The 25,235-nt window shown below is 32.8% G+C and overlaps 2 protein-coding genes across 18 annotated transcripts in view; one reads left to right on the top strand and one right to left on the bottom strand.

Moving 5' to 3' along the window:
• Positions 1 to 266: 266 nt before the first annotated feature.
• Positions 267 to 25,235, bottom strand: part of LOC113404162 (coiled-coil domain-containing protein AGAP005037) — a 229,925-nt gene continuing 204,956 nt past the window's right edge. For 8 of the 17 annotated variants that reach the window (XM_064220511.1, XM_064220516.1, XM_064220513.1 and 5 more), the window contains 15 exons: positions 16,204 to 16,330; positions 15,875 to 15,994; positions 14,796 to 14,934; positions 14,502 to 14,597; positions 14,067 to 14,251; positions 13,748 to 13,804; positions 12,385 to 12,474; positions 11,392 to 11,454; positions 10,914 to 11,074; positions 10,655 to 10,774; positions 10,465 to 10,571; positions 10,063 to 10,204; positions 9,875 to 9,975; positions 9,562 to 9,706; positions 267 to 4,847 (listed from right to left, as the gene is read on the bottom strand). In XM_064220511.1, the coding sequence (XP_064076581.1) occupies positions 4,128 to 4,847; positions 9,562 to 9,706; positions 9,875 to 9,975; positions 10,063 to 10,204; positions 10,465 to 10,571; positions 10,655 to 10,774; positions 10,914 to 11,074; positions 11,392 to 11,454; positions 12,385 to 12,474; positions 13,748 to 13,804; positions 14,067 to 14,251; positions 14,502 to 14,597; positions 14,796 to 14,934; positions 15,875 to 15,994; positions 16,204 to 16,330 (2,373 nt within the window). In that variant the 3' untranslated portion in view covers positions 267 to 4,127. The other 9 variants (XM_064220520.1, XR_010309905.1, XM_064220512.1 and 6 more) reach the window with 9 other exon arrangements.
• LOC135194634 (uncharacterized) lies at positions 20,089 to 25,012 on the top strand. Its single transcript, XM_064220278.1, has 5 exons — positions 20,089 to 20,190; positions 20,757 to 20,862; positions 22,232 to 22,440; positions 22,796 to 22,859; positions 22,932 to 25,012. Exons 1-5 carry the CDS (start codon positions 20,089 to 20,091, stop codon positions 25,010 to 25,012), a joined length of 2,562 nt encoding a protein of 853 aa, XP_064076348.1.

The following is a 25,235-nucleotide window of genomic DNA, read 5'->3' as shown; positions in this document are numbered from 1 at the left end:
CACATTTGTGCTCTTATAATCTTTAATGTGGGTTTCATATACTTCTATTTTTACTTAATGTCAAAGGGGTGTGGGCTGTAGTATTTGTGTCAGGCTTTAGGGAAATTCGTTTAACCGTTCTAGCGTGAGTGAGTTAGAAACATCCATCTAAGCTGTCGAATCTATAATATTAGCGTAACTGCACTTTATTGCTAATTACGATTCACCATCGAAAATTTTGCTAATCATTAATTTGAGATATAAAAAATGGATGTGAAATAATAAGATTTTTTTTAACTTGACGTTTATAATTTTAATCCACAATTAGTTTAAAATATTTGAAGCTATTTTTGTTTTAACCTAATGAAATAACATGAAATTTAACTAAACATAACTACAAAGATATTTCAAAAATAACAACACCACTACAAAAGCTTTAAGCTTTAAATTCAACAAATACAACTTATCGAATTCTAAAAGAAATAAATTTAGCTCGATATAATATTTGATGTTATATAATATTTGATTTTCGCCATAATAATAATAATAATTTACAAAACAACATATTTGGCACGAAACGTAACAAAATAATATAATCGGAGAACCGCAATGCATGCAAAATTTATAATTTTTAATACTTATATAAAAATAACTTCAATATTTTACAAATTAAAATATGAAATAAGTATAAATAGAAAAGAAATTGGAAAAATACAGTTTTACAATTCCTAAGCTAGAAGTTAACCATTGACACACATAATTTAATACTATATTTATGAATGTGAGGGAAGATATATAATTCTGTATGTCTGATAATACACACGTGTTAAATTACATCGCAAATAATATAATACCTTCGCAATCCGACAGCATTATTGCCATTTAAAGGGCTCTCGCAATATTGAGATGTACAGATGCGAAAATGTAAAAAATATTTTGTAAAATATCAAATCCATGATGGCATAAAAATAGTCGATAAACAGCATAGCAAATTAGTACTTAAAATTTAAGTAATAAAATATTATTTCATTTAAAATATGAGTGCTTTTGACTCGGACTTAAACCGTCTTGATAATAAACGAAAGAAAGTTTTTTTTTTTGTGTATTCAGTAAAGCCGTTAATGCTTTCCTGTCTTTTGGCTGCAAACATTATAATACACACTCGTATGTCTTTAGATGTCGAGTTGTGAACGTCAATTTAAGTTAAGAATCAAATTTTTTGAATGATTTCTGTTCGTTCAGATTTATTAGCAAGACGGTAAGTGGTAGTTTTCGCAAGTTATGGTTCTAATTGCACAATAAATTGCTAACAAGCATTATTTTATCTACTTTAATGGAACCAAACACGCACTGTGGATTTTTGTTATTTAATTACGACGATTATAAAATAAAATGAAATATTATTGTCAGTCGAAATAATATTTAAGAATTGTTGTTATTGTATTCTGTATAATGTAATTCTGCAGTTATAAAATGTATTGTACAATTTATTTTAAAAATTTTCAAAATTTCAATTATTATCTTTTGAAATACTTCAAGATATCTGTACCAGTTTATATAACCCTACAGTGAATATTGGTTCCGTATATAATTTGATAAAAAATTTTAATAGTTCATATAATATTATATAAATAAAGTACAATTACACCGTGTGACCATTAATCAGACGAGATTTTCTCCCAAAGGTAGGGTGTTTATGGAATTTATATTTTTTTCAATCGTAAGTGTTTTATAAATAATTTCTAAGTGCGTGTTAATACTGTGCACTTATAATAAAATAGTGTGACACTCTGCGGTTCCATGTATCACTGAAAACAAATGAGATGTTACAATATCATATTATTGTATTCAAAGTAATCTCCTATGAATCAATTTATTTCAAGATTTCTTTAAATTAAGGATTGGTTTGTTTCAGCGGAATCAAATGATTACGGCTAAGGACGCTGCGAAATCACACCACGCGATTTTTATTTTTGCCGTTTAAATCCGCACTACACTACGTCAGATTTGTATGGATGTGCATATTTTTTTGATGATCTTAGTTTTCGAATAGAGGTATGCGCGTAGACGATACTAACCGCTGCAGGAATTGTATAAATCTGTATTAACAAACAAAAAACGCGCGATGTTAAATTGCAGTGCGGTCTTAGCCTAACGTAGACGAAAATTGAATTAAGCACATATTGAATGTATTATTTTTAATTATAGCCGAACACATAGTTCCTTGAATATCATGGTACCGCGAGAGTTGTCGTGAGACGCGAAAACATTAGAAAGCGCACATTTATTTGGCATAACATATACGTTCTATAGCTAATACTAGACTCTATACATTGTCTAATGCAGATATAGTTTGAGTCTAAAAATAAGAATATTTTAACACATCTATACAACAATATCACTCGTTCGTTTTCTCAAACAATTTGACCACAAGTACGCTATTAGGTGAAAAATGTTCGGTTTAACTATACTAATATTATTGACGGATTTTGATGCGCGAGTACGAATTTAGTAGTATTGTTTTTTTTTTTTTTATTAATTTGGTTGTAAATATAAAAGTAGATTTCTCTGATTTCAGTTGAGTTAAGTTTAGTAAGCCGTTTTACAAAATTTTCAGAATTCAATTCTCGTGTATTCATTATAGCTTTTGTTTTATCACAGTCAATTTTAATATGATTTTTATATTACCGTTTGTTTGATGTATATGTTGGAATTTTTGCGATTTATTTATTTTTAATTTTTACTATTGTTGCTGCAGTTCGCTTTATTTATGTTATCGGTATTCCGAATTCCTGTTTACGATATATCGTAAAGATTTTTTAAATTTACATTCCACTGTTCAATCAAGTTTTGCCTTTTATATTATGATCCGATTTGCGGAATTACGTTCATGATTGTTTGATTTCAAATGTAACCGTCAAAAATATTAATTAGTTTATAAAGAAAATCCAAATTTCGATAATTTTAATTGATAATAGTATTAAGATTTCGTTGTGCCAGAAATATAAAATAAGAGCAAATATTTTGTGGTAAAAACCTGATCAACCGAAAGACGAGAAGGTTATAAAAAAGTATTTGGCACATAAGTGTAAAATATTATTATGGTATAGGTACAAATTTTAGGGACTAGGTAAGGTTATATATTATGTAATTAGTTACATACATACGGTATAAAGTATATATGTATATAATAGGAGAGAAGATACCACGATTCATACACATTTACGCTAATGGTAAAATTTGATGATTATATGACTAAACGTTCTTTACCGTTAACTCTTAACTGCAGGTAGTTGTTAATAACGTCTCAAAACTGCCCTTACCAAGTCTCGCCCAGCCATAACATCCTCTTCTTGAACCCAATCAGGTAGACATTTACGAGACAGCATTTTTTTTACTACGGTAGAACGGTACATGTATTATACGTAGTGAATTCTAAATCTGCTGTCATTTGCAAGTAGATACTTAAATTTAACATTGAAAAAAATAATCTTGTTCATTATAACGTTCTTTTGGTGTAATTTGGTTATTTCTATTGGCCCGAAATACTCATATGATTTTATTTTTACTTGCAGGGTTTTTGAAAATTATATAAAATATTCGAATATTGTTTTTTTTTTTTTTTTTACTATCTGCTTGCAAATGAGACGCAGTTATCTACAATGGTTATTTGAATGGAATAGACATATACTAAGGGTTACAGAAACACCAATAATAAGCTGTTCGCTTAAACACTGATTTTTTTTTGTTTTTTTTTTTTGATTATATGATCGTTTATAATGATATGAAATTCGGTTATCCGGTATTCTAGCCGTTGTTGTTGTTTATAAGTTAGGATTAGAGGATTACAGATATAGGAGATAGATTAAAGTTCGGAGAGAGCGCAGCGCGTGTAGCAATTTTTAAGTATACGGGGACGAAAATTAGTCACCAAATAAGGAAATTATAGCAAGTGTATCATACAAACAACTTAATACGATTGGACTTTAACAAACATAATAAAATGTCCATGTGTGCAATAGCGACTAATTGATTGTTATTAGTTGTTATTACGCACACGTTGAATCAGTATAAATGTACTACAGTATAAATTATTTACTACAACAACTTAGGTTAACTTAAACAGATATAAAGCCAAATTGACACGGTCACAGGATGTCCGTCTCGTACACTTTGTTGGTGGTCGCGACCGCGTCAGGCGCTGTCGACTGAGTGTCGTCGGGTGACGCCTCGCTCCGTTTTGGGTCGCAGTCACCAGCCAAGTGCGTCATGCTTCCCGAAATATTAGCTGGTGCCAGGTTCAGGCTAAGTTTGGTGAGCAAGTTTGACTCACTACCGGTTTTCTTCAAATCTGGTTGCGCGTTAGGCGGCAGCGTTGACCCGCTTCGCTGAATCATCTGCAAGCGAGCGTACTGTTCTTGTAGTGCTTTTTGTTTCTTTAGGAGTTCCTGATGCCGTTGTTCTAGGAGTGCCTGACGCGAAGCAGTTTTCTCATCGTTGGAGTCGGAAGAATCAGGTCGGGGTGGAGAGGAAGGCGATGTAGGAGATGCGAGAGGCGAGCGGGAAGTGGTACGCGGCGGCGGGGGCGGCGGGGCTCGGCGCACGGCCATCGCGAGCAGTTCTGGATGGCGCTCGGGGACTGGCGGCTTGGGTGGATGTTGGCCGCGCGCGCGCACGGGAGGTGAAGCATCCGTGTCGCTGCCGCTGGGATATGAGTGTAGCCGGCGCAAGGGCCCCTCGCCCCGTCCGCCGCGCTCCGGTGGTTTAGAGAAAGTTTGAAGTTCATCTAGTAGCGCATCGAGGGCGTTCTCCGGCCGCACTTCAGCTGCTCCCCGGCCCGCAGCTGCTCGCCCGGTGACGGCGGCACCCTGCGCATCATTCCATCCACTTCTAGATTTGCAAGGCGAGCTTCGCGAATGTAAACCGCGATGTTGTAATTTTGTTAAATTTCATGAATGATATGAACGTTAAGGTGGCGTGAGAGAAATTTCAACATCGCAGTTTTCGACATAAATACAATAACACCGACTGCACAGAAACATCGAGAAACAATCATTCAAATAATAAGATTCACTGATTAACTCTCCGTATTCACAGATATGGATAGAACTAAATGGTTTAATGCGACCACAATCATTCAAAAAGAATAAAATGAAAACGAAAGGCGATTGCCTCGAATTTTTTGCCGTCGAATAACGCTCTTTCCAATTTAATCGTAAAGCTGACTAATGTCAGCTAATTGTGATTATGTTAATAATCGGAACGTATAGTCGACGACAAAAAATATGAAAGAATGTGTCGAGCCTGTAATGATTTGTGGTATAGAGAGCCGAGGTGACATCAAACGGAGGTCGGAGGCAAAGAATGGGTATGTAAGATATGTTGCACGGACTTATGAGCGGCTGAACGTGATGGAAAATATTATACAGTTGCTTCATGTGTGACAAAAATGCATTAAATATTTGGAGACGACAAATCGCTGTTAACAATTGTGATGATTTTGCCATTAGTCAAAAATTTTAAAATTTGTGTAAATAGTGATTTAAACTTTGTCTACCGATCAAAGAAAGCTATTTAAATGTTATTTTAACCATTACAAGAACTAAATATAGAAGCTAATGTGAACTGCATTCTACTCAATACTTTAATTAATTGTTTATTGAAAGTGCTCAGTTAATATACCAGACTTTAATGCTGAAATTAGATATAAATACTTTATAAGCGTATAGGTACGAAATTTAGAAAAAATATTACCTTAGCTCCAGATGCAGGTTAGTCTTTTGAAACCAATTATACTCGACAACTTAGAACTTAACAGGCATTAGGGATAAGTGGACTCATCGATTACTCTGTAGTCATTTATGGTGTCGGTGTCTCTTGTGGAGTGCGAAAGTGAGAAAGAAAAGTGGGTTCAAGAATAGTAGAAGATTCTAAAAGCACTAGTGTACGAATGTGATAGCTAATAATCTAATCGATGTTAGTTCTAGATAGAAGAAGAGGAAAGAGGATACGGGATGGTTGCTTCGAAATTTATTGGGATCCAGAGGATTGGTTTTGTGAGCTGCTTCTGGAATGGAGAACGAGCTGCAACAGAAACAAAACGGCAAGATGCACAAACTATTATAAAGCAGGCTAAAGAATACCATGCGTGTTAAAGAACTCCTTTTGTTGTTGAATATATATAGTAGAACAACTACTGTTGTGTAAGTTATTGTAAGTAGTTTTAGTGTTTATATTTTTACAATAAACTGTCGTACTCGTATTCATGATTATTTAATTTTTATCACCATTCGTATATTTTGTCTTAATCTTTGCGTATTACGAGTGGCGGAGTTGCGTACTTAATTACATTTAAAAGTATTATTTAAAAATATACCTGCATATTAAATTTACTCTTTTATTCTCGAAGCGTTGATACTTACATATATATCAATATCGTACAGTAAAACCTTCTTCGAAACGCGTTGCATATTCTGGTATAAGCTTCATGTATATCGGTTCAATAATTTTAAAGAAATTTCAACATTTATTAGTACGCATGTCGAAATTTGTTATAATAAATCAATATTATTGTTAAAAATGCAAATTCCATTAAATGATTTTTTTTTTAATATTCATGATATTTGATTTGAATAAATTATGACGTTTAAATACGACGATAAATGAAAACTCAAGCCTGATAATGGTGATCTATAAATAGAGTAATGAGAAGTAATTATTATTAACTAGTACCATGCCTTCATGCCATTAAGACTTATGCGCCTAGTTCTACATACATTACTAATACACAGATATAATTAATTATATACAGCAGGCCTTTATATTTAGAAAATAAATATGCCATTAGTTCGATATATATGCTATTTGCTATTACGTTAAAAACACGCAACTTTCAACTTATGATTGTATGCAAAACGTTGCATATTAAATTATTATCAATTAATAAATTAACAACAATTTCAATTATAAATATGTTATCGGTATTATAATAAAATACACAACGATTTGTCTGAAACAGAATAAAATATATACGAATCAAATTATTAAACATAAAAAATATTAAAAATATAAAAAGATGATTGTGGTAAGCTGAAAGTTGCATAGCTCGTCGGAAGCGCTTGGCCTTGTCTAATCGTTTTAAGCAAACGAGCCGCCCATGAATATGGCACTGATTCAGATAACATTATGACATTGAAAAATTTAAGGACAAAAAACTTCAAGTGCCATTAACACGAACTTATGTTTTTGCAAAATTATTATTTAGTATTTAAATATATGTAAGCATGCGTACCGATTCGTCAAGATTCAATATTGTCTGTACTGGAAAAAATATGCAAAAATTCTATAAGTTAATGAAACGTCTTGAAGCGTATTCCCTTACAGTATTACGAAAGCATAGTTTACCGCTGTGCACCAACATGCCTACATAAATACAGCTCTGTGTTTATTTACACAAGTATGAATATCAAAAACAATGTAACGAGAAAAGTAACGTGTAATAAAAATATACAAATAAATTATTTAAACGTATTTTTATGAATAATAATAAATAATCATAATAATAAAAGAGTAATAATAATAATTATGGTTATATAACGAAGAGATTTATTACTCGTTAATAACTATAGCTTCTCTGAAGTATTGGCTCTGTCTCCAGGCGAACTGACGGGTAACAAAACGGAAAAAGACGATGAAATTTATCATTAAAATAGTATGTTATAAATGACACAGCTCAAGTAAGTCAATGATCAAGATCAATCAATCGGGGAACAGCAGCTACTAATCGTTGTTATGCACGGAATCGTCCCATAATCCCCCTCTTCGTCCTAAGCATCGTGCACACTTCATTTACTTTGTGACTCGAATGACATACATATGTTATAGAAGAGTTTAGAAATGAAGTGACAATCGAGATGTCATGCTCTGCTTGCCAAATGTTCACGTCATAAAGTGTACCAGGCGTCCAAGTACCGGCTATCCATTACAAGTATCAACCTTTGATATAGTTAATTATAAATAAATAACATACTTTCGTAATTATAAACGGTAAAGGACTCTGAAGAGTGGCAGGTTCAAAAAATTCTGTTCGGCATCTAGGTAAAGTACATAATTACTTGGAGGTGTTCATTAAAATTGGCATTATTTTCCTGAAGCGAGGATTAAAAATGCAACGTTATGGATAGTGCGTGGCTGCAGGGTTTGTGCAAAAGAATTCCAAACTTGATATTTGTATTCTGTTCCTGACGTCACACTCTGTCACGCCTACAAAAATGATAATAAAATTCATACCCATCTTTTTAACTACCTTTTTAGAAACCTAATTCAAAAAATATATATATCATAAATAAGTAAATTATTTGAAAAATAGTAGTGTTTAAAAGATAATCATCTTTTCAATAGAAAATGTTGATTTAGTTAAACAGTTTTCTTTTCTTCAGAAAATATTGAGTCTAAGGGTAAAAAGATAACTCGAGTGGACCTTAAAGTATCAGATCTCATGACGTCACTGTAAATTGACAGAGAGTGACGAACAATTCTTCACAAAATGGTAGAATTTTGAATAAACTGCCAATACAATAAAAATAGTAGCATATTGACGAAAAACTGAATGTATTTCGTAAATACGCATATAATTTAGGGCCGAATTGGATTTTCTTGTCAGAATACACACAAACAAAAAAATTGAAACAAAAAACATCGATACTTTAGTCATATAAAATATTAGAGGATAAAACCGATAAAATATAGGTTTAACTGAAACTAAAAAAGCAATTTTACAACTACAGTCTACTTCATCTATTGAGGAGTAAATTTTTTGTCTTCCTTACAGCTAAATTATTTTATGGAGTTTTTTCCAAAATAAAGGGCACGTGCATAAAATAAATCTATGCAGTATATACTATAGGTTTCATACACTAAACTATAAAGCAACTAGGGTAAACTTAAACCAAAATTTAAATTAAAAACGAACACTCCGCAAAATAATCGAAGTGCGGGAAAAAAATGCAAATTTTAAACTTTTGGCAAACCTGCAATTGTTAAGCGGTTATAATATTTGGATATCGTGTGATCTCAAATACTCAAGGTGCTGTAAGTCTGACCTTTATAAAAATCAATGATTAGATTTTAACATTTCATATTGATAAGGAAACTCGGAAGAAAATTTACGCTCCATGATAATTTTGAGTAGTTAAAGACGGCATCGACTGCTTCGGAACGTCATTAAGATAACTGATATAGATGTTTTTATTTCTTCTAAAAATATGAAGTTCCGTATGATTTTAAAATATTTCAAATATTTTACTTGTCAATCATAATACCTCTTAAGTACTAAATGATTTATAGATGTGATAGAAATATACTTTCGTACAACAATGATGGCAAGCGTTCATACGTATGTAACATTTGGTTCGTACCGCATTATTAAAAAAGTACGATGTAAATGTTTCTTAATAAGCAGTTAAGTTAGTGCCGTCTCAATATTAAAGCCAATTATTTATTTAGTAGCGAATTTTCTTCCAAAAATCGTGACCTTGATTATTTATTAATTTAGAGTCATTTGAATTACAATGGTGCTTGTACCTTATTATTGGTCGGAGGAAGTGCACAAGCATTCTCCGAATTATAATCCTCTGAAGACGGGCCAGCAGTGGCTGAGCTCTGAGAAGAGCTTGGAGAAACACGGCCGTCAGTGATTGGCAAGCGTTGCTCTTGTACGCAAGCCAACCTATATTAAATTGAAACACAACGAGAGATAAAGAAAATATCCCATTTTAAATACTTACAGTAATAAAAATAACCACGTTAATTTAAAATCTTATATAGATAAAGCAAAGTTTATAAATACAATTACTTATAATAAATACCAGATTAGGATAAATTTTACAAAGCATACCTTTTCAGAGTCACAAGAGTTCCAGTAAGTTTCTTGCAACGACGCAAAGCCAACTCTAAGCGTTCCGGTTCTTCTTCAAGCATTTTCTCCTTCCGGACCACCTGTATATAAATATTCACGATAATCACATACAATTTTAGCAGATTTAAATTTTATTTTGATATCTTGTAGTTTTAAATTTATCTTACCTTCTCCATTTCTGCGGCCAGTTTTGCCTTCATAGTTTCTTGCAGTATCGGAAACTTGAGCTTCCAATCGGCGACTGTCTTGCTACTTTTTGAGAGAACCATAGCAATGCGTTCGATATCCGCCATATTGACACGAGTCTCCCTACAACCGGTCAATACCACTTCAGAAATACTCTTTAATCAAATCTAGTTATCATACTATTATAAAGAGGAAAATTTTATATGTTTTTTTGGATTACATGCAAAATTTGCAAATTAGATTTTTTGAAACTTCTATATTTTAGTTTATAGTTAAAGGACGGAGATAGGCTATAAGCTATGTTTAATTTAAAAAAAGTAGATATAACTCATCGAAACCGGCAGGAGTAGCTACTCCTAGCTAGGTGATAAGAAAAGTTTTACCTATTTGCTGCTTGGCCACGCAGACGCTCCACAGTAGCTTCTAGTTCATACAAGTCGTTCTCAAGAAGCAGCATGTCTTGACGATATATCTCTTCTTCGCGCGCCAGCTGTTAGAATATTTTAATGAAATAAAATTTTCATTTAAAAATAATTTGTCTCCTTCGCTAAATAATATGCTTTTTATACATACTGTATCGTTATCATCATCGCAAAAAGAGGCAGCTATATCACCAATTTTTACAATGGCCTCAGCCATCATTTGCCTCATTTGTATGGAGTGCGACAGGGTCGAACGACGAAGATTGCGGGTCTGTGAAAGATACATCATACTAATACATCAAATTGTGAAGTATCAACAAGCTGAGCAAGTTCGCGATGCTGGTTAAAATTCGCATTAAAAGTTGCTTCATTCGCAATGCATACGTTTTAGTTGCAAAAATATTATGTACCTCGATCCTCAGATCGCGGCTTTGCTTCTGAAGTACTCGAAGCTGGTTGAAAAAGTCCGGATTGACGTTCAGAGTGTAGGTCCTTTGCGGCACCAGATTCAGTTGCTGTCCCACTAGACCAGCCGGCTTCGGTGGCGGTGCTGGCTTAAGCCGATCACGTTCTAGTAGAATATTTGAAAATAAACTAATTAGTTCCATGTATTATTTGTATTGAAAATGACCGAAATCGAGATTTAAAACTATATATCAGATTAAAAAGTAATCGTTTATATATAGAAGTTCCCGATGGCCTAAAGCAATAACTAAGCTAAATCTGTAAATATTCAATTATATTTTTGAAATCCATTAGTTAGTGATTTGGTATTTCATGCTAATTATTAATTAATCAAGCCAATATAGCTTCGCGAGTCGGGTAAAAGCATTATAGTTAGTAAGGCTCTTCAAATAAACTCGTGTAAACGGATTTCAAAAAAGTTACCTTGAGATGACGTCCTTGGTAAAGTTGATGACTTGATTGCAGGTTTTGTTGGTTTGGTATCGGCTGGTTATGGCAAAGAAGTAAGCGGAAAGAAATCAATTACAAGAATTATGGTTGTGGTCATGATCTTAACTACAAAAAGAAGACAGATTTTTTAGCAAGGAGTTTCGGCTGAAGAATGAACAGAACGCGCATGTAACATTCGCCTGTGATATTAATATTAACGTACCTTTTTTGATATATTATATATTTTTCTGACTATTATGAATACATAGTAATATGTAAATGCAAACGATATTTAATTTTATATTCGTTAGTTTGGTTTAGTGAGTTAGTAATAACTAAGCATGTTACATGAAGAACTTTGGTAAATCTCATTCATTGTTATATTTTGACAGAATCAGATTTATTCATATGCGCATTTACTTCATTCTCAGCCACTGATTATAGTATATATAAATATATATATATATATACATGTTTTCGTAATGTAGAGTGATGCAACATTGTATATGAATTAAAAAAAAAACAAAGTATCGGTGGTGTAAAGAATTCATAATGAATCAAATGTACCATGGAATAAACATGTAGTGAGGAAAATTGACTATTTGCATACTTCGATGAAAGAAAACCACTCCTACATATGAATGTCCAATATTTGGAGAAAAGACCTACAGTACATGATAATATGAAATGTCCTCCGTGAGGATAAACGACAATGTTCCAAGAATCATCATCAACTATAAGTGACAAAACTGATTGATGAAGAATTAAGGAGTGATACTAAAACTGATGGAAAAAGCGCATAACCGCGAAGAGGACCATTGGAATATCATACGTCACTAGAACAGGGAGCTTGAATACCAACACCGGACTATGAAATACTTTAATTCCATTCCAACTAATAATGTTGCTAAATAACCACTACAAATCCAACTCCGTTGAAGCGTTTGTTTAATAAACATATTGTATTTATATTTCACAAATGCATACCTGAATGTTGTGGAGAATGTTGTTTAGGAGAGTTCATATCTGGTGGGTCATCACTAAAGGATACCGATTTCTCAAAAGATACAGACTTCTCTGAAATAACAAATTTAAATGTATGAATATAAGAGGGGTGCAGGAAACAAAATCGACTTAAATAGGTCAACCAAAGTAATGAAAAATTTACGACAATTTTCGTAATGATGTAATATTGATCAAAGTTCATACGAGAGATGGCTTAAAGTGCCTTTTTAATGCAAACGTGCAAAAATCTTGGAAAAATCGATACTAAATTTGCAGAAAAATTGAGGTCTATAACCAATATTTTTACAAAATTAATTTTCAAATTCAACCAATCACTGAAACGAAATATTGTGTAAGACTAAGAAAAGCGTAATCATTAAAATATGTTAATAAGTCGATGTTTGTATATATATATATTATATATATAAATATTACACGATGTGAATGACGTGCGCGAATAAAAAAAAATACATTACAAAGTTTATAGGTAGATAACTAATATCCGAATTCTAATTAAGGAAAGTAATCCACATAAAACAATATTCACATGCTATTTATAAGGGATACTGTGTAATACTTTGAAGCTATTTCACTATTCTAATAAACAAAACAATAATAATGCTGTCGGTCGAACTTGATTGTTACTAAAATCAATTCAAATTTTAAGTGTACTCGTAAACCATACTATGACTGTCTCGTAAAGCATACGTAACAATATGTTTTGCAATTTTAGTAGCAACATGATAAAGTCAACGATTTGTGTCTACTGTAACGATTATGATTCAGGAGTATTTGATTTAATAATGAATGAAACTGACAGAAACAATGACGCTGCGGATGATCAGTACTCTGTATAAACAATTTACATTAGAAAAGGCTGAAAACAATAAAATCACACGAGTCAGCAAGCAAGCAGCACTTTCGGCGTGATAATGTATAGGGACTGCTCAATACATTGCTAATGTAAATTATGTCCAATAGAAATTTTCCCGAATTGCTGTGACGTGTACATGATGCATGTTGGTGGAGAGAAAGCGTCACTTTCCCTGGCCACATTCCGAGAGGCGCGGAAGAAGCTCAGTATTAGGACTACACATTTACTCGTTCACTAATAGAATGTGGTGGTGCCCGTAATTTGCGGTTTCGTACCTTCGTTAACTACAAACTATTATAACCATTGATTCATATAAATATTAAATTGTACAAAATACAACTAGGTACATATGTATAAACATTATCTATTAATATTCTTATTATTTTTATATATTATTGTTATTTGATCATCTAAAATTTTCAACATTAGCAATGCATTGGCAATTATCTGGCCGCGATCATTCACACTTACGAAATCTGTCCCTCCCTAATTTGGGAGGTCTCTCGTTGCTGGCCAATCGATCGGCATCTGAATACAGGAAACGCAAGCCACATTAACGCACTAAGACTTTGATAGTTACTAATTCAAAATATATGTGTATTTAAAATGTAGATTGACTACCTTGAGATGAGAAAATTTAAATTCAGAAATATCATCCGCAATCGAATGTCCACAAGAGATCGAAGAGATTTTATTTTGTATTATGCTGAATGCTGACCGGTAAAAGAAGCCCATCGACATGGTAACACTGCGTTAGATATTGTTCCTGAAAAAAATCAAATATCCTTACCCTGACCAGCAGGTCTTGTAGTGTAGGTCTGGTAATCCAGCCTCGGCGATGCAGGCGGGGCTGATGCTGCTGCAGATGTTCCCGGAACCTGCAGAGCTTTTTGTACAAGCCCTGTAAGATTCGCGAGCTGGCGCTCCATGTTTTCTACGCGGAGGCGTTGCATATCGTCGATAGGTGGACCAATCCTATGAAAGAATATATTAGTGCGTGAACCTATAAAATCAGCCACGTAAATCTTTTATGTAAGCAATTTACTGTCGCCATTAGATAATCAGTCGCAGAGCACCTAGCATTGTGGCCACAATATCGCACAGCATACAAGAAGAACTTTAAATAATTTAATAAATATACATCTTGAATATATATATATAAATATACGTATTTAGAAATTAATATATCGTTTACGATATTTCATATTTTAGAAGCTAAAGTTACCTGCCGTCGTATGGGGGCCGGGACATAGGTCGCGGAGCAGAAGTGATCGGGTTTACTCCATACATCTGGTACGAGTCATCAATTATGACCGTTTCGCTGGAAAATTTATCGATTTTATTGAAAATTATTTTAATTTGGAAATTATTTAATTTATATTCATTCCGCAGTTTTTCGAGGACGAAAAGAGTAAAATTACTTACCGGATGGGCAACATAATTCTAAAATTACTTACTATCGTATAAATTCAAAAAATATTACAATTGATATTTAAAACTATTGTGATCATAATTTTACTTGGCTTCTTCATCGATGACCGGAGCAATAGACGGCCTCCCGGCAGCAGATCCTAGGAATTGGGTGTAATAAGGGTCTTCGTAGGGCCGGGGGGCGATGACTCGCTCAGGCGAAGACATGTATCCATCTCCAGAATGCGCTGTACGAAATATATTTTTTATAAAAAATAATGTATAAAATTAATCGAATTTCGAAATTATTATTATTGCGTTGCCGATGTAATTAAGATAAGGCTAAGGATATAACGTGATAAAATTGAAGTAAAACTGTGGCACACCAAGATGGCAACATTAAACGTGTAATTGAAGCTGAATGAACAAATTGAAGGACATAATAACACAGAGGAAAGCGAAAAGAGCAAAGCCTTAATCGAAATTTAGATTACAAATAAAAAACATATAATTAAAACTCTGTCTTTATGAACTGTGTTAGTAAATGTTTAATTTTTAGAAAAAAATGTCTCACTAATAAACATCATATAGCAGAAATAGTTACAGAACGATTCATCTCTTTCTGTCATCAGCAATTTGATATGCTAAAGAAGAAGACAAAGCATTGTGTCACTTTACGAACGCTGCTCAGATTTATTAGTAAGTTGAAACGTTGGTACCAGTAAGTGTGTGTTAAAGTATAAAGAAGAATAATAATGTTCCCTTCTAATGATTCTGATATTTGAATATTAAGTAAATACAAATGGTATATATATATATATATACTAAATATATGCATTTAATTGACCTAAAGTTCAAATTATGTAAATACTTTCTAAGCGTTTCTAAGAATAAAATATATGATAGCGTTATCAACTAAAACCTAATTATTCACTATGTCAAAAAAAGTTAATAATAAAAAAAAAGGTTTTAGAAACATTGCATTACAAATTCATCGTTTTAATAACTACTTTATATCATGACCATAACGCGTAATATTAATTAAGTTAATATTTGAGTGGAATAAATAGAGAGGAGTCGATGTTTGTATGAAAACTGTTAACACGACACTGAAAGAATAAAAAGCTTCAAGCAAATAAGATTTTTGAAGCGAAAAAAAACACGTCGACAGGAGGAGGCCGGGGTTACCAGGAATAGAGTATAGTTGATCGGTACCACGGGGACAATCAGCTCCGGCGAAGGGGAAACAGCGCTCTGAGCCGCCCCCCGGAACGTACGAGCGCACTGGTTTTGGTGGCGCAGAGGGACCTACACACACAGTTTTTAGAAAAAAAACCCTATATAATATTCTAGTCTACGCCGGATCTCATTAATTCGTAAGAAACACGTGCATTATGCAGTGAACTAAAAAATAATGTCGGTATTATTTGGTAATGGCGGAAATTTATAAAAAATCTATGTCAGTAATTACGCCATAGTGAGAATTCTTTGGTAAATACGATGGTGAATTTACTTACAAGGATTTTGCTTCGTACGATCAGCCGGCACAGGGGGCGCAGCTGGGGAGTAGGCCCTCAAGACGGCTCCACCGCGAGGTAAAGTGCTCGGAGCAGGACCTCCCATATAGTAAGCAGGCGCTTTCACCTTAAACAAAATTATCATAATTTAAAACGTACTTTATTTAAATTTATTTCAATAAGTACCTATAATCAAATCTATACCTATAATTAATATTAGAGTACATTCACAATAATCCGATCTGATATATCTAACCGCTGGTAGTATCTATTTCTGCATGTTTTTTTAGTGGCACTATTTATGTAAATAACATAAATACGTATGTATGTATGTAGGTACAGATTAAACATACACACACCTTCACTGGACATAATACCTCTATTGGGCGTTCTGTCACGATTTAATCTATCTGGTTGGATATTATTCGTATAATTACCGAAGTTTAGTGTGAATGCTTGCCTTTTTTATATTATGAATAAGCGAACTGGCAATGAGCCATTTGATAGTAAGTGGTCACCACCGCCCTTAGACATTGGTGCTCTAAGTGATATTAAGCTTTGGTTATATGGCCAATGCACCACCACCCTTGGGTGAGATTGTATGTGTCTGTTTTGCGAAACAAGTAGAAAAGATAGCATATAATAAACACAAAATACATTTTAGCAATATGGATAATATTGAAAATGATTTGCATAACGTAAATACGCCGTCGAGGTATGTTTCACGTTCACACGAATCGGATGCCGTGACGTCAAACGACATGACTCTGTCTTATACCGTCATGCCCCCTCTCCGCCGCCGCTCTTTATATTCCGCTGATCTATATCGTATTTTGGCGCCAATATACATTTATAATAATAATAACAAAAAAATGATTTATGAACGAAACTCTGTTTTTTTTTTTATTGTAAATTATATCAAGATTTTCAGGGCGGGCTTCATGTTTTATTTATTAAGGCCGATGTGTGTTATAGCTACTATTGAAAAAAAAACACACACACTTTAAAAAAATGGTCAATTCGAAATTTAAATATTAATATAGATACTCAATTATATTATACAAGAAGTGACGAATGATACTTTATAGCGTGTCGGATTTTTTTTTACGTATTAATTATAATATGATTAATATCTTTCAATTTAATGCGAGTGAGGCTGATAGGCAGTTAAACCCTCTAGCACGCATAAGCTCATCTTGACCTCGTCCGAGTGCGCTTGATATTACCGTACAAAGTAACGATCAACCACTAGTATTATAATACTCGATACAGTCACCCTGCAACAATGTATTCGAAGAGATTTTTCGCGGTTTACAAACAATTTAATAACAATAACTGTTTTAACATCGCTCGGCGGAGATGTCATTCGGTACTTTGTCTGTCAGTAGAAAGCACGATAAAAAGATATTAGTGTAATTGAGCGATTCTGTGGTTTAAGGAAATTTTAACTGAATTCGATGTGAATATGAGGTATGTTGTTTTAAGTTAGTATTTTGATCACTATATAAATATTGAAATAAAATAATAATATCTATTGAAGTTAAAAAGTGCTAATATACATTATTTCGTGTCTTGTATCGTTTAATGATTTAGGTCTTGCAAAATGATAAGGATACGGTTTCTAATCTCGTCCTATTGATATTACTTAAGGCTCAATCATTTTCGTCACTGTAACGGAACTGCGATTCATAGAGTCGCTGTCTCTATTTTACCATCACTTTCTCAGAATAAGAAACTTAAATGAAGGTTATGAGTTCAAACAAAGGTAATTTCTAGTTTCTAGCTTTCATACGTTTTTATTTGATTTCGTGTTCAGTGGACAAGGATAACATCGTTTAGAAACATGTCTGTATCGAGTGAAAGTCTGCCACATGTTTATCTAACCCGCATTGGAACAGCGTGATGGAATAATATCCAAAAAAAATATCCTCAAAAAATTGGGAGGTCTTAGTCCCACAGACATTTGTAAATCTATCTTTATTTTGATGTTTAATTCTCAATAGGTTAGTTTGGATTCGGTCATAACTTTGAATTTTCCAACCATTATATAGATACATTTTGTTAAATTCTTCAAGCGACTGACTATCTAGTGATACATAATCTGTATCGAGTTCCAATACACGGTCACGTGACACCCCTTTTCCGAGGTGTCGTCACTGTCACTTTTACAAAGTATAGGTAAGTTTTATTAACCCCTGTCATTAATCAAACACTTTAAACCGTTTATTTATTTATGGAACTACCGAGATTACCAGTATTATTGCACTTTCACGAACTGGTATTTACAGCATGTAATTAAGTATCACAATATAGTACAGCATGTTTTTCTGGATGGATTGTGTCATGATAATTTTATACCATATATTTTTATGTGATTTCGAGCATGTAACCTATTTTTAGAGGCAATATTTATACATTCTTCTAATTAGTACAATGTTTTTGGATTCCAAGTATTGCAATGTTCGTACCAGCTACGGTGGCCACATGACTGAAATTATTTTTAGATATTAAAAACTATTTTCTGTATTTTATTTCAATTTAAATTTATTCGCCATTAAAAAAAACTCTACAATATTAATAAAACTCTTCAAGATATTTAAAAATGAATAAATTTGTATTGAAGCTTGACCCCTAAGGGAGGACATAATATGCCTTACATAATCATGCCTAACAATGATCGAAGCCGCTGGAAACAACTAAAATAAATAATTTTACATAAGTAAATTAAAATCGTGCATCTTAACCGATGATTACGGGTTCAAAGCCAGGCAAGCACCATTGAATTTTCATGTGCTTAATTTGTGTTTAAAATTCATCGCGTGCTCGACGGCGAAGGAAAACATCGTGAGGAAACTTGCATGTGGCTAATTTCTATTCTGCCACATGTGTATCCACCAATCCGCACCTTCTCCTCAAAGGGAGAGAGGGCCTAAGCCCTGCAGTGGGAAATTTACAGGTTGTTAATGTATAATGTAAATCTAAAATTATTGATTATTCTAAGAACATTATTATTAATAGAGAACAAACTAATCAGTTCTTAATCCCCATCATAACATATTATGTTCGCGGTAAAAGTAACATAGTGAAGGTCACTCGGTACATGTAATTTGAACATGTTTATCTTACGTCAGTCAAGATCATATTCAATTTCGTGACTGTATCTCTATATTGCTGTCCTAATGAGCCTTAATTTATAATGGATTTGGATATAATATAACATAAATATTAAATATTTAAAAAGCGATTATTAAAGTATTTATAAACGAAATATAATAAGTAACGAAGCATAATAATAATAAATAAAATAGTTTGTTATTATATTTGATTCGATATTTTGTTTCGCATGCATAATTTTTCGTAACTGTTATTTCGACGCCATTTATAAACGTTTCGGAACATCTAACTGTTCATATTTTAAACAAGCTGTGCCCTCGACTTCGTGCGCGTTTGAATTTAATAGAAAAGCGTGACTTTATTATTATTTTACATATAATTCTAAAATAAAAGTAGCCTAAGTTACTCCTTATTGCATCAGCTATCTGCCAGTGAAAGTCCCGTCGAAATCGGTCCAGCCGTTCCAGAGATTAGGCGGAACAAACAGACAGACAGACAGACAGACAAAAATTGTAAAAAATGATATTTAGGTATATCTACCGTGTATACTTACATATGCGTTTAGTAAAACGCGGTTATTTTAATATTACAAACAGACACTCCAATTTTATTATATGTGTAGATTATGAAACGTAAAATTAATATGAGAATACATAAATAAAATACCTAAAACTTTAGGTTATATATTTATTTTGAACTATTTTCGTTGAATAAACAGAATACCTTCTCAATAAAATAGTTAATTTTATTTCCAGATTGAACTACTTTAGTATGACACGAATTCAGTGTTTAATATTTGCAATTATTCTCTCAGCGGACGCAATCAACCGTTCCGTCTACAAAATAGTGCTGAGCCAAAAAGGATTCGCTCAGGTTTGTATATCTTTCAACCATTAAGTGTATTAACCGGTGTGAGACTTATGTAAAGTGTATTAGCTTACCTTTTTCATGATATAGGTAGGCGGAAGTGTAAATGGGCCACCTGTTGGTAAGCCACCGCCTTTAGACATGTGCGCCGTAAAATATTTTAACCATTCTTTACATATCAAATTACGACACCAACTTGGGATGTTATAACACTTGTGCCTGTTAAACTGAGCAGTGAAACAGGTACCCTTCATTCCGGTAAAAAATAACACATACATATTATGTCTAATTTAAATCAAATCATTTTGCCGAATTCAATTTGCTATAAATTAATTAGATCAAGACAACAATGTTACCAGTATTAGCGACATCGGAGCAAAAATAAATGATGTTTTTAATAAAGAATTCGATTTCTTTGAAATAATGGGTGTTTCGAATAGCAGAAGATCGATAAGAAAGCATTGTGTATCGACTTTCATTCAAAAGAATCTTTATAGTTTTGCGAAATTAAACGACCGTTTTATTATTAGTTCTTCTTTATTCTATAGAATATATACAACGTTTCATTTCAGTTCCTTCAATACGATTTGGAAACACCGCCGATAAGGGAATTCACATTTTGCACTTGGCTACGTTTTTTTGATCTGTCTGGCGATCAAAGCGTTTTCACTTATATCGGTAAGTTATAAATGATTTAAGTCTAACGCACGTGAAGATTTGGCTTAAATATTTATGTGAAATCTGAGTATAGACATACATTATTTATAAAAATTCTGAAAGTATAAACAATAATTTATTTTTATTTACAATGCCAGAGCAAGAGTAATATCGACCAGTGGTGCTATTGAGTGTCCAGGTGGCAATTTCACACATTTATTTACTAAGTAACAAAATCATAATGCACAGAATAGTGATGACTTGCGGAAATAATTCGACTCAATTTAATTCGTATATCACATTAGTTACGTGGAATAGTATTTTATATTATTTTAATACAATTAAATTGTATTATCATTATTCAAAACGCTATTTTACCATTGCGATTATTATTATTTTTTTATTACGTTTTTATCAATTTTTTTTTTTAATTTGTGTATTAAAACCCAATTTACTTACGCTTGCCTTATTTCATTTATGGTATTGGTACATCACCTGGCTGGACCACCGTACATTTATGAAACACCTTTATATTTTAGTACTCATATCTTTCGCGTTGCGTGAACATATTCACTTTATTTATCACTAGTTTAATTAGTATTACAATATAAGCATTAGTATACACTATAAGCACAACATTTAATAGGCTCGAAATAATTTAAAAAAAACCGTGAGTTTTATAATTATATTTAAAACATTAACAAATAATGTATGTAAGAATCGTTGAGTAAATATCGTTGCAATACAATATTAATGAACACGGCCCAACAATTTATTTGGACCAGTTTGGTGCAATATTGCCTAATATTTTAATTTTTGGTATTACGTAATAAAGCTATGTAGTATGATTATCAAGGTGTTATTCCCAAAGTGACCATAGACAATGTGACAGAGGAACGTGTATGACGATGCTTTATGAAGTGGTTTACTGTTCACTGATTAATTAAACGCGAACAAAGCGAGTGGTGGTCGCCTTATATAAGATATATTGATGGAACGAAGTTTGAGTCTTATTATTTTACACTCAAGTAATGTAGGAACGAAAAATCTGATTACAATTAAAGCTAAATATTATTTGAGACGAAAACTTTCATTTCAATATACATTAGAAATTGTTTTTTTTTTAACAATAATTAAAAGATTCTAATATTATTTGCGCTACAATACTAACGTTAATAACGTGCGTTTTAGTTTGAAATATAGTGTCTAATTTGATTAGTTCTTGATATTTACGTAAACAAGTAATTTTTTTGTACACACATTACATACAAACGCGCATTTAACTAAGACATTCATAATTTATGAGGGCTTGATTAGCCGGTTCACAGTCTATTTACGATAATCACGAATGCTAAATTCAACTATTTAGAGCGTGTTTTTTTTTTTTTAGCAAACGGTAATAACCGTGTAGTAAGGCTTTGGCTCGATTCTGGAGGACGTCATATTAAAATATCAATGAATGGACGAGCTTCGTCGAGTGCACTGGTCGATATAAATAAAAATACGTGGCGTCACATATGTCTATCCTACCAATCAGATTTTGGCGCGTGGGCGCTGTACGTGGATGGAAGATTGGCATCCTGCGAGGCCGCTCAAAGTGTATGCATTCCTTTGCATTGTATAGCCTATTTCTGTTTGTTAAGGTTATTTGCATGTACGTAGAATTTGAATATGACGAATATATCGAGGCATTACAATAATATATATTTTGTAGAGTTCGATTAAAATATATATTTATTATTATACAACATGTTTTAAAGGGCATTGCACAAGCAATTTTTATACAAGGTCACGAACAGTTATATAGACAGCTCGAATCATGATTACCTGCGGCAAATCTGTGTCTTGCATAACTAGACTCGTTGTGCAAGATATTTTCAGACGCGAGCACTTTCATGTTACGCTGCGTCGAAACTGTTCGTATGAGATTGGTTAATATTAACTTATTTTACAGCTTTATGGTTTCGTGATTCCCGGTGGAGGGAGCGTCATTATCGGTTACGGTATCACCGACTCAGGTAATATAACATCCAATATTTAACCGTTAAGCTTAAATATAAAATTGATACGTTTTTTTTATTTTATTATAGGTATCCCAAGTGGCTTAGATGGTGAAGTATTTGGAGCTAACATGATACTTTCATCAACAATAGAACGAAATTATACAATTAAGAGAAATCCTGAATTTCAACAAAAAACATTTACAAAAAACAAACTATTAGTTAACAATAATATAAAATATATAGTACTTGGGAATATGACTAGGGACAACATGCAAGAGTCTGCCGAAACATCGAATTTTCCTCTTTACAATACTACTCGAAGTTTTATAAAATTTACAACGCCGCATAGTACAATAGAACACGATGTTGGTCTAGATTTTTCACCGGTAAAAATTAAATCGACGGATACTTCAAATGAAAAAGAAATTTTGGACTTTTCGTTAGTGGATAAAAGTTTTAAGGGTAATGGTGATAAGGTTAAATTTTGGACTCTTATGAGTCAAACCGGCAATAGTAATAATTTCAAAGGAAGAAATAGTAAAAATACGGAGTTATCTGGTTCTGGAACTCAAGAACTTCCAGCAGTATATGAAACACCGCCACCTCCATCATCATTTCAAGGTTTTGTACGTTCACCTGTTAAAATGAGGAAACCATTAGTAATTCCTTATTTTGAATTAAAGGAATACGGCAAAGTAAATTCTGCAAAGAGTATTTCTAGCCAAAATACTTATGGAGTGTTTGATATGGAAAAACCTCCACCACCAGAGAAAAATGCAAAAGTGTACGGTCAATGGACAAGTTCACAATTCGCTAATAGTGTTTTAAGTTATATTAAAAATTTCAACAATCAACAAAGAGAACAGAGAAAGATACCGCCAACAATCCCATTAATTAAACTATCTGATTCGTTTCCATATGCGTCTGATTTTAAGTTAACTAAAATACGTCCACCTTACAAAATACAAAGAAAAACTATCATCGACAAACGTATTAATAAACGTGAGGTTAAACATCCAGAAATAAATGTTGAAATATTACACGACGATATAAGAAGTGAAATTTTAGAATCCCATGCTAAGACTCAAGCTCAAGATGTTAAAATAATTAATCGTGGTACTATTAAAAATAATAAAGATCATAGAATTTACAGGGATGTTGATAACCAATTGTCGAGCGAGGTACTAAAACCGCGACCATTCGTTGCTCCTTCGAAAATAAATATAAATAAATTCCAAGATCGGTTAAATCGTTACAGAAACAGTAATTTAATGACTATACTTCCATTTTTAAAATCGACCGAATACTTTATAGATGGAAACAATAAGAAAACGAGTAGTAGCAACGATATATACACTCGGAGTCTATCAAATGCAAATAAATGGCACAACGTCAAATCTTTTAACAATGATTATACACCGCGACATATTAATATGGAATCGGATGAAAATCTGGTCACTATTGATACAAAAGGAGCCCAAGCGAATAAAAAATATCCATCACTTAGGTTAAAATATATGCCAGATAATCATAAAATAGTTAAAAGTTTTGACGGAGACCCTATTTTGAATGGTCGTACCATGGCAATAGAAATATCTAATTTAACAAATCCTAATGCAGATTCGATTTCCATATTAAAATACAATCATGGCTTTCTACCAAGCCACACCAAAAAGTCACCCGACTTAGGTAAAAATGTTCGAGATAAAAATACTTCTACTAAAAATGACTTCCATCACAATGTTAAAATAGGAAATGCTCTGAATGAGCGTTTTATAATTGGGAATAATGAAGAGCAAAATCAGCAAAGTTTTATCGGTGGAGATGAGAAGATTCCAGATATAAATAGGTATAGATCTGATTTTGACCGTAAAGGTGAAAATGTACCTCCCTCCCTCGGACCTAAAATTTGCAAAAATGCCGAATTATATGATCGATTATTTTACGTTCAGCCGGACGGTAGTGTTGACGTCACACAAATACTATCGCCTATTAGGGAAAAAAATGTAGGTATTGAATTTATTGCACAAAATTATAAAAAATGCTCATTAGATGAGTCTATATTTAAACAAAGCTCCTTGTTATATATTGATTGGAATAAAACACCGGTCAGACTTTTCGGAGGTTCATATCCCCAGAAAACAAAGGACCTGTGTGGTTTTTTCTAAATTTTTTTTATTGTATATCTGTAAGTAATGAATAAGAAATAGTCCGTGTGTTTACAATGAAGAAAAACTGTTTTATCATGGTTATTAAAAGAGGAGATTTTTTTTGTGTTCCCAAGTAAAACAATATACATAAAACTTTTACTAAAAGAACGTTTCGGAGAAGCACTTAGTATATAATAGGTACATTGGAGACAACGCCTGCCAACGATTTTACTTGTAATAA

Source organism: Vanessa tameamea, chromosome Z (assembly GCF_037043105.1).
Source record: "Vanessa tameamea isolate UH-Manoa-2023 chromosome Z, ilVanTame1 primary haplotype, whole genome shotgun sequence".
Lineage (NCBI taxonomy): Eukaryota > Metazoa > Arthropoda > Insecta > Lepidoptera > Nymphalidae > Vanessa > Vanessa tameamea.
Note: the sequence above shows the minus strand (reverse complement) of the source record. Positions and strands in the feature narration are given on the sequence as shown.

Excerpts from the sequence above, each read along its gene's own strand:
- LOC135194634 (XM_064220278.1), top strand. The coding sequence starts at position 20,089 with ATGACACGAATTCAGTGTTTAATATTTGCAATTATTCTCTCAGCGGAC. Across the intron at positions 22,441-22,795 it reads CCTGCGAGGCCGCTCAAAGT|CTTTATGGTTTCGTGATTCC; the intron begins GTATGCATTCCT and ends CTTATTTTACAG. Across the intron at positions 22,860-22,931 it reads TTACGGTATCACCGACTCAG|GTATCCCAAGTGGCTTAGAT; the intron begins GTAATATAACAT and ends ATTTTATTATAG.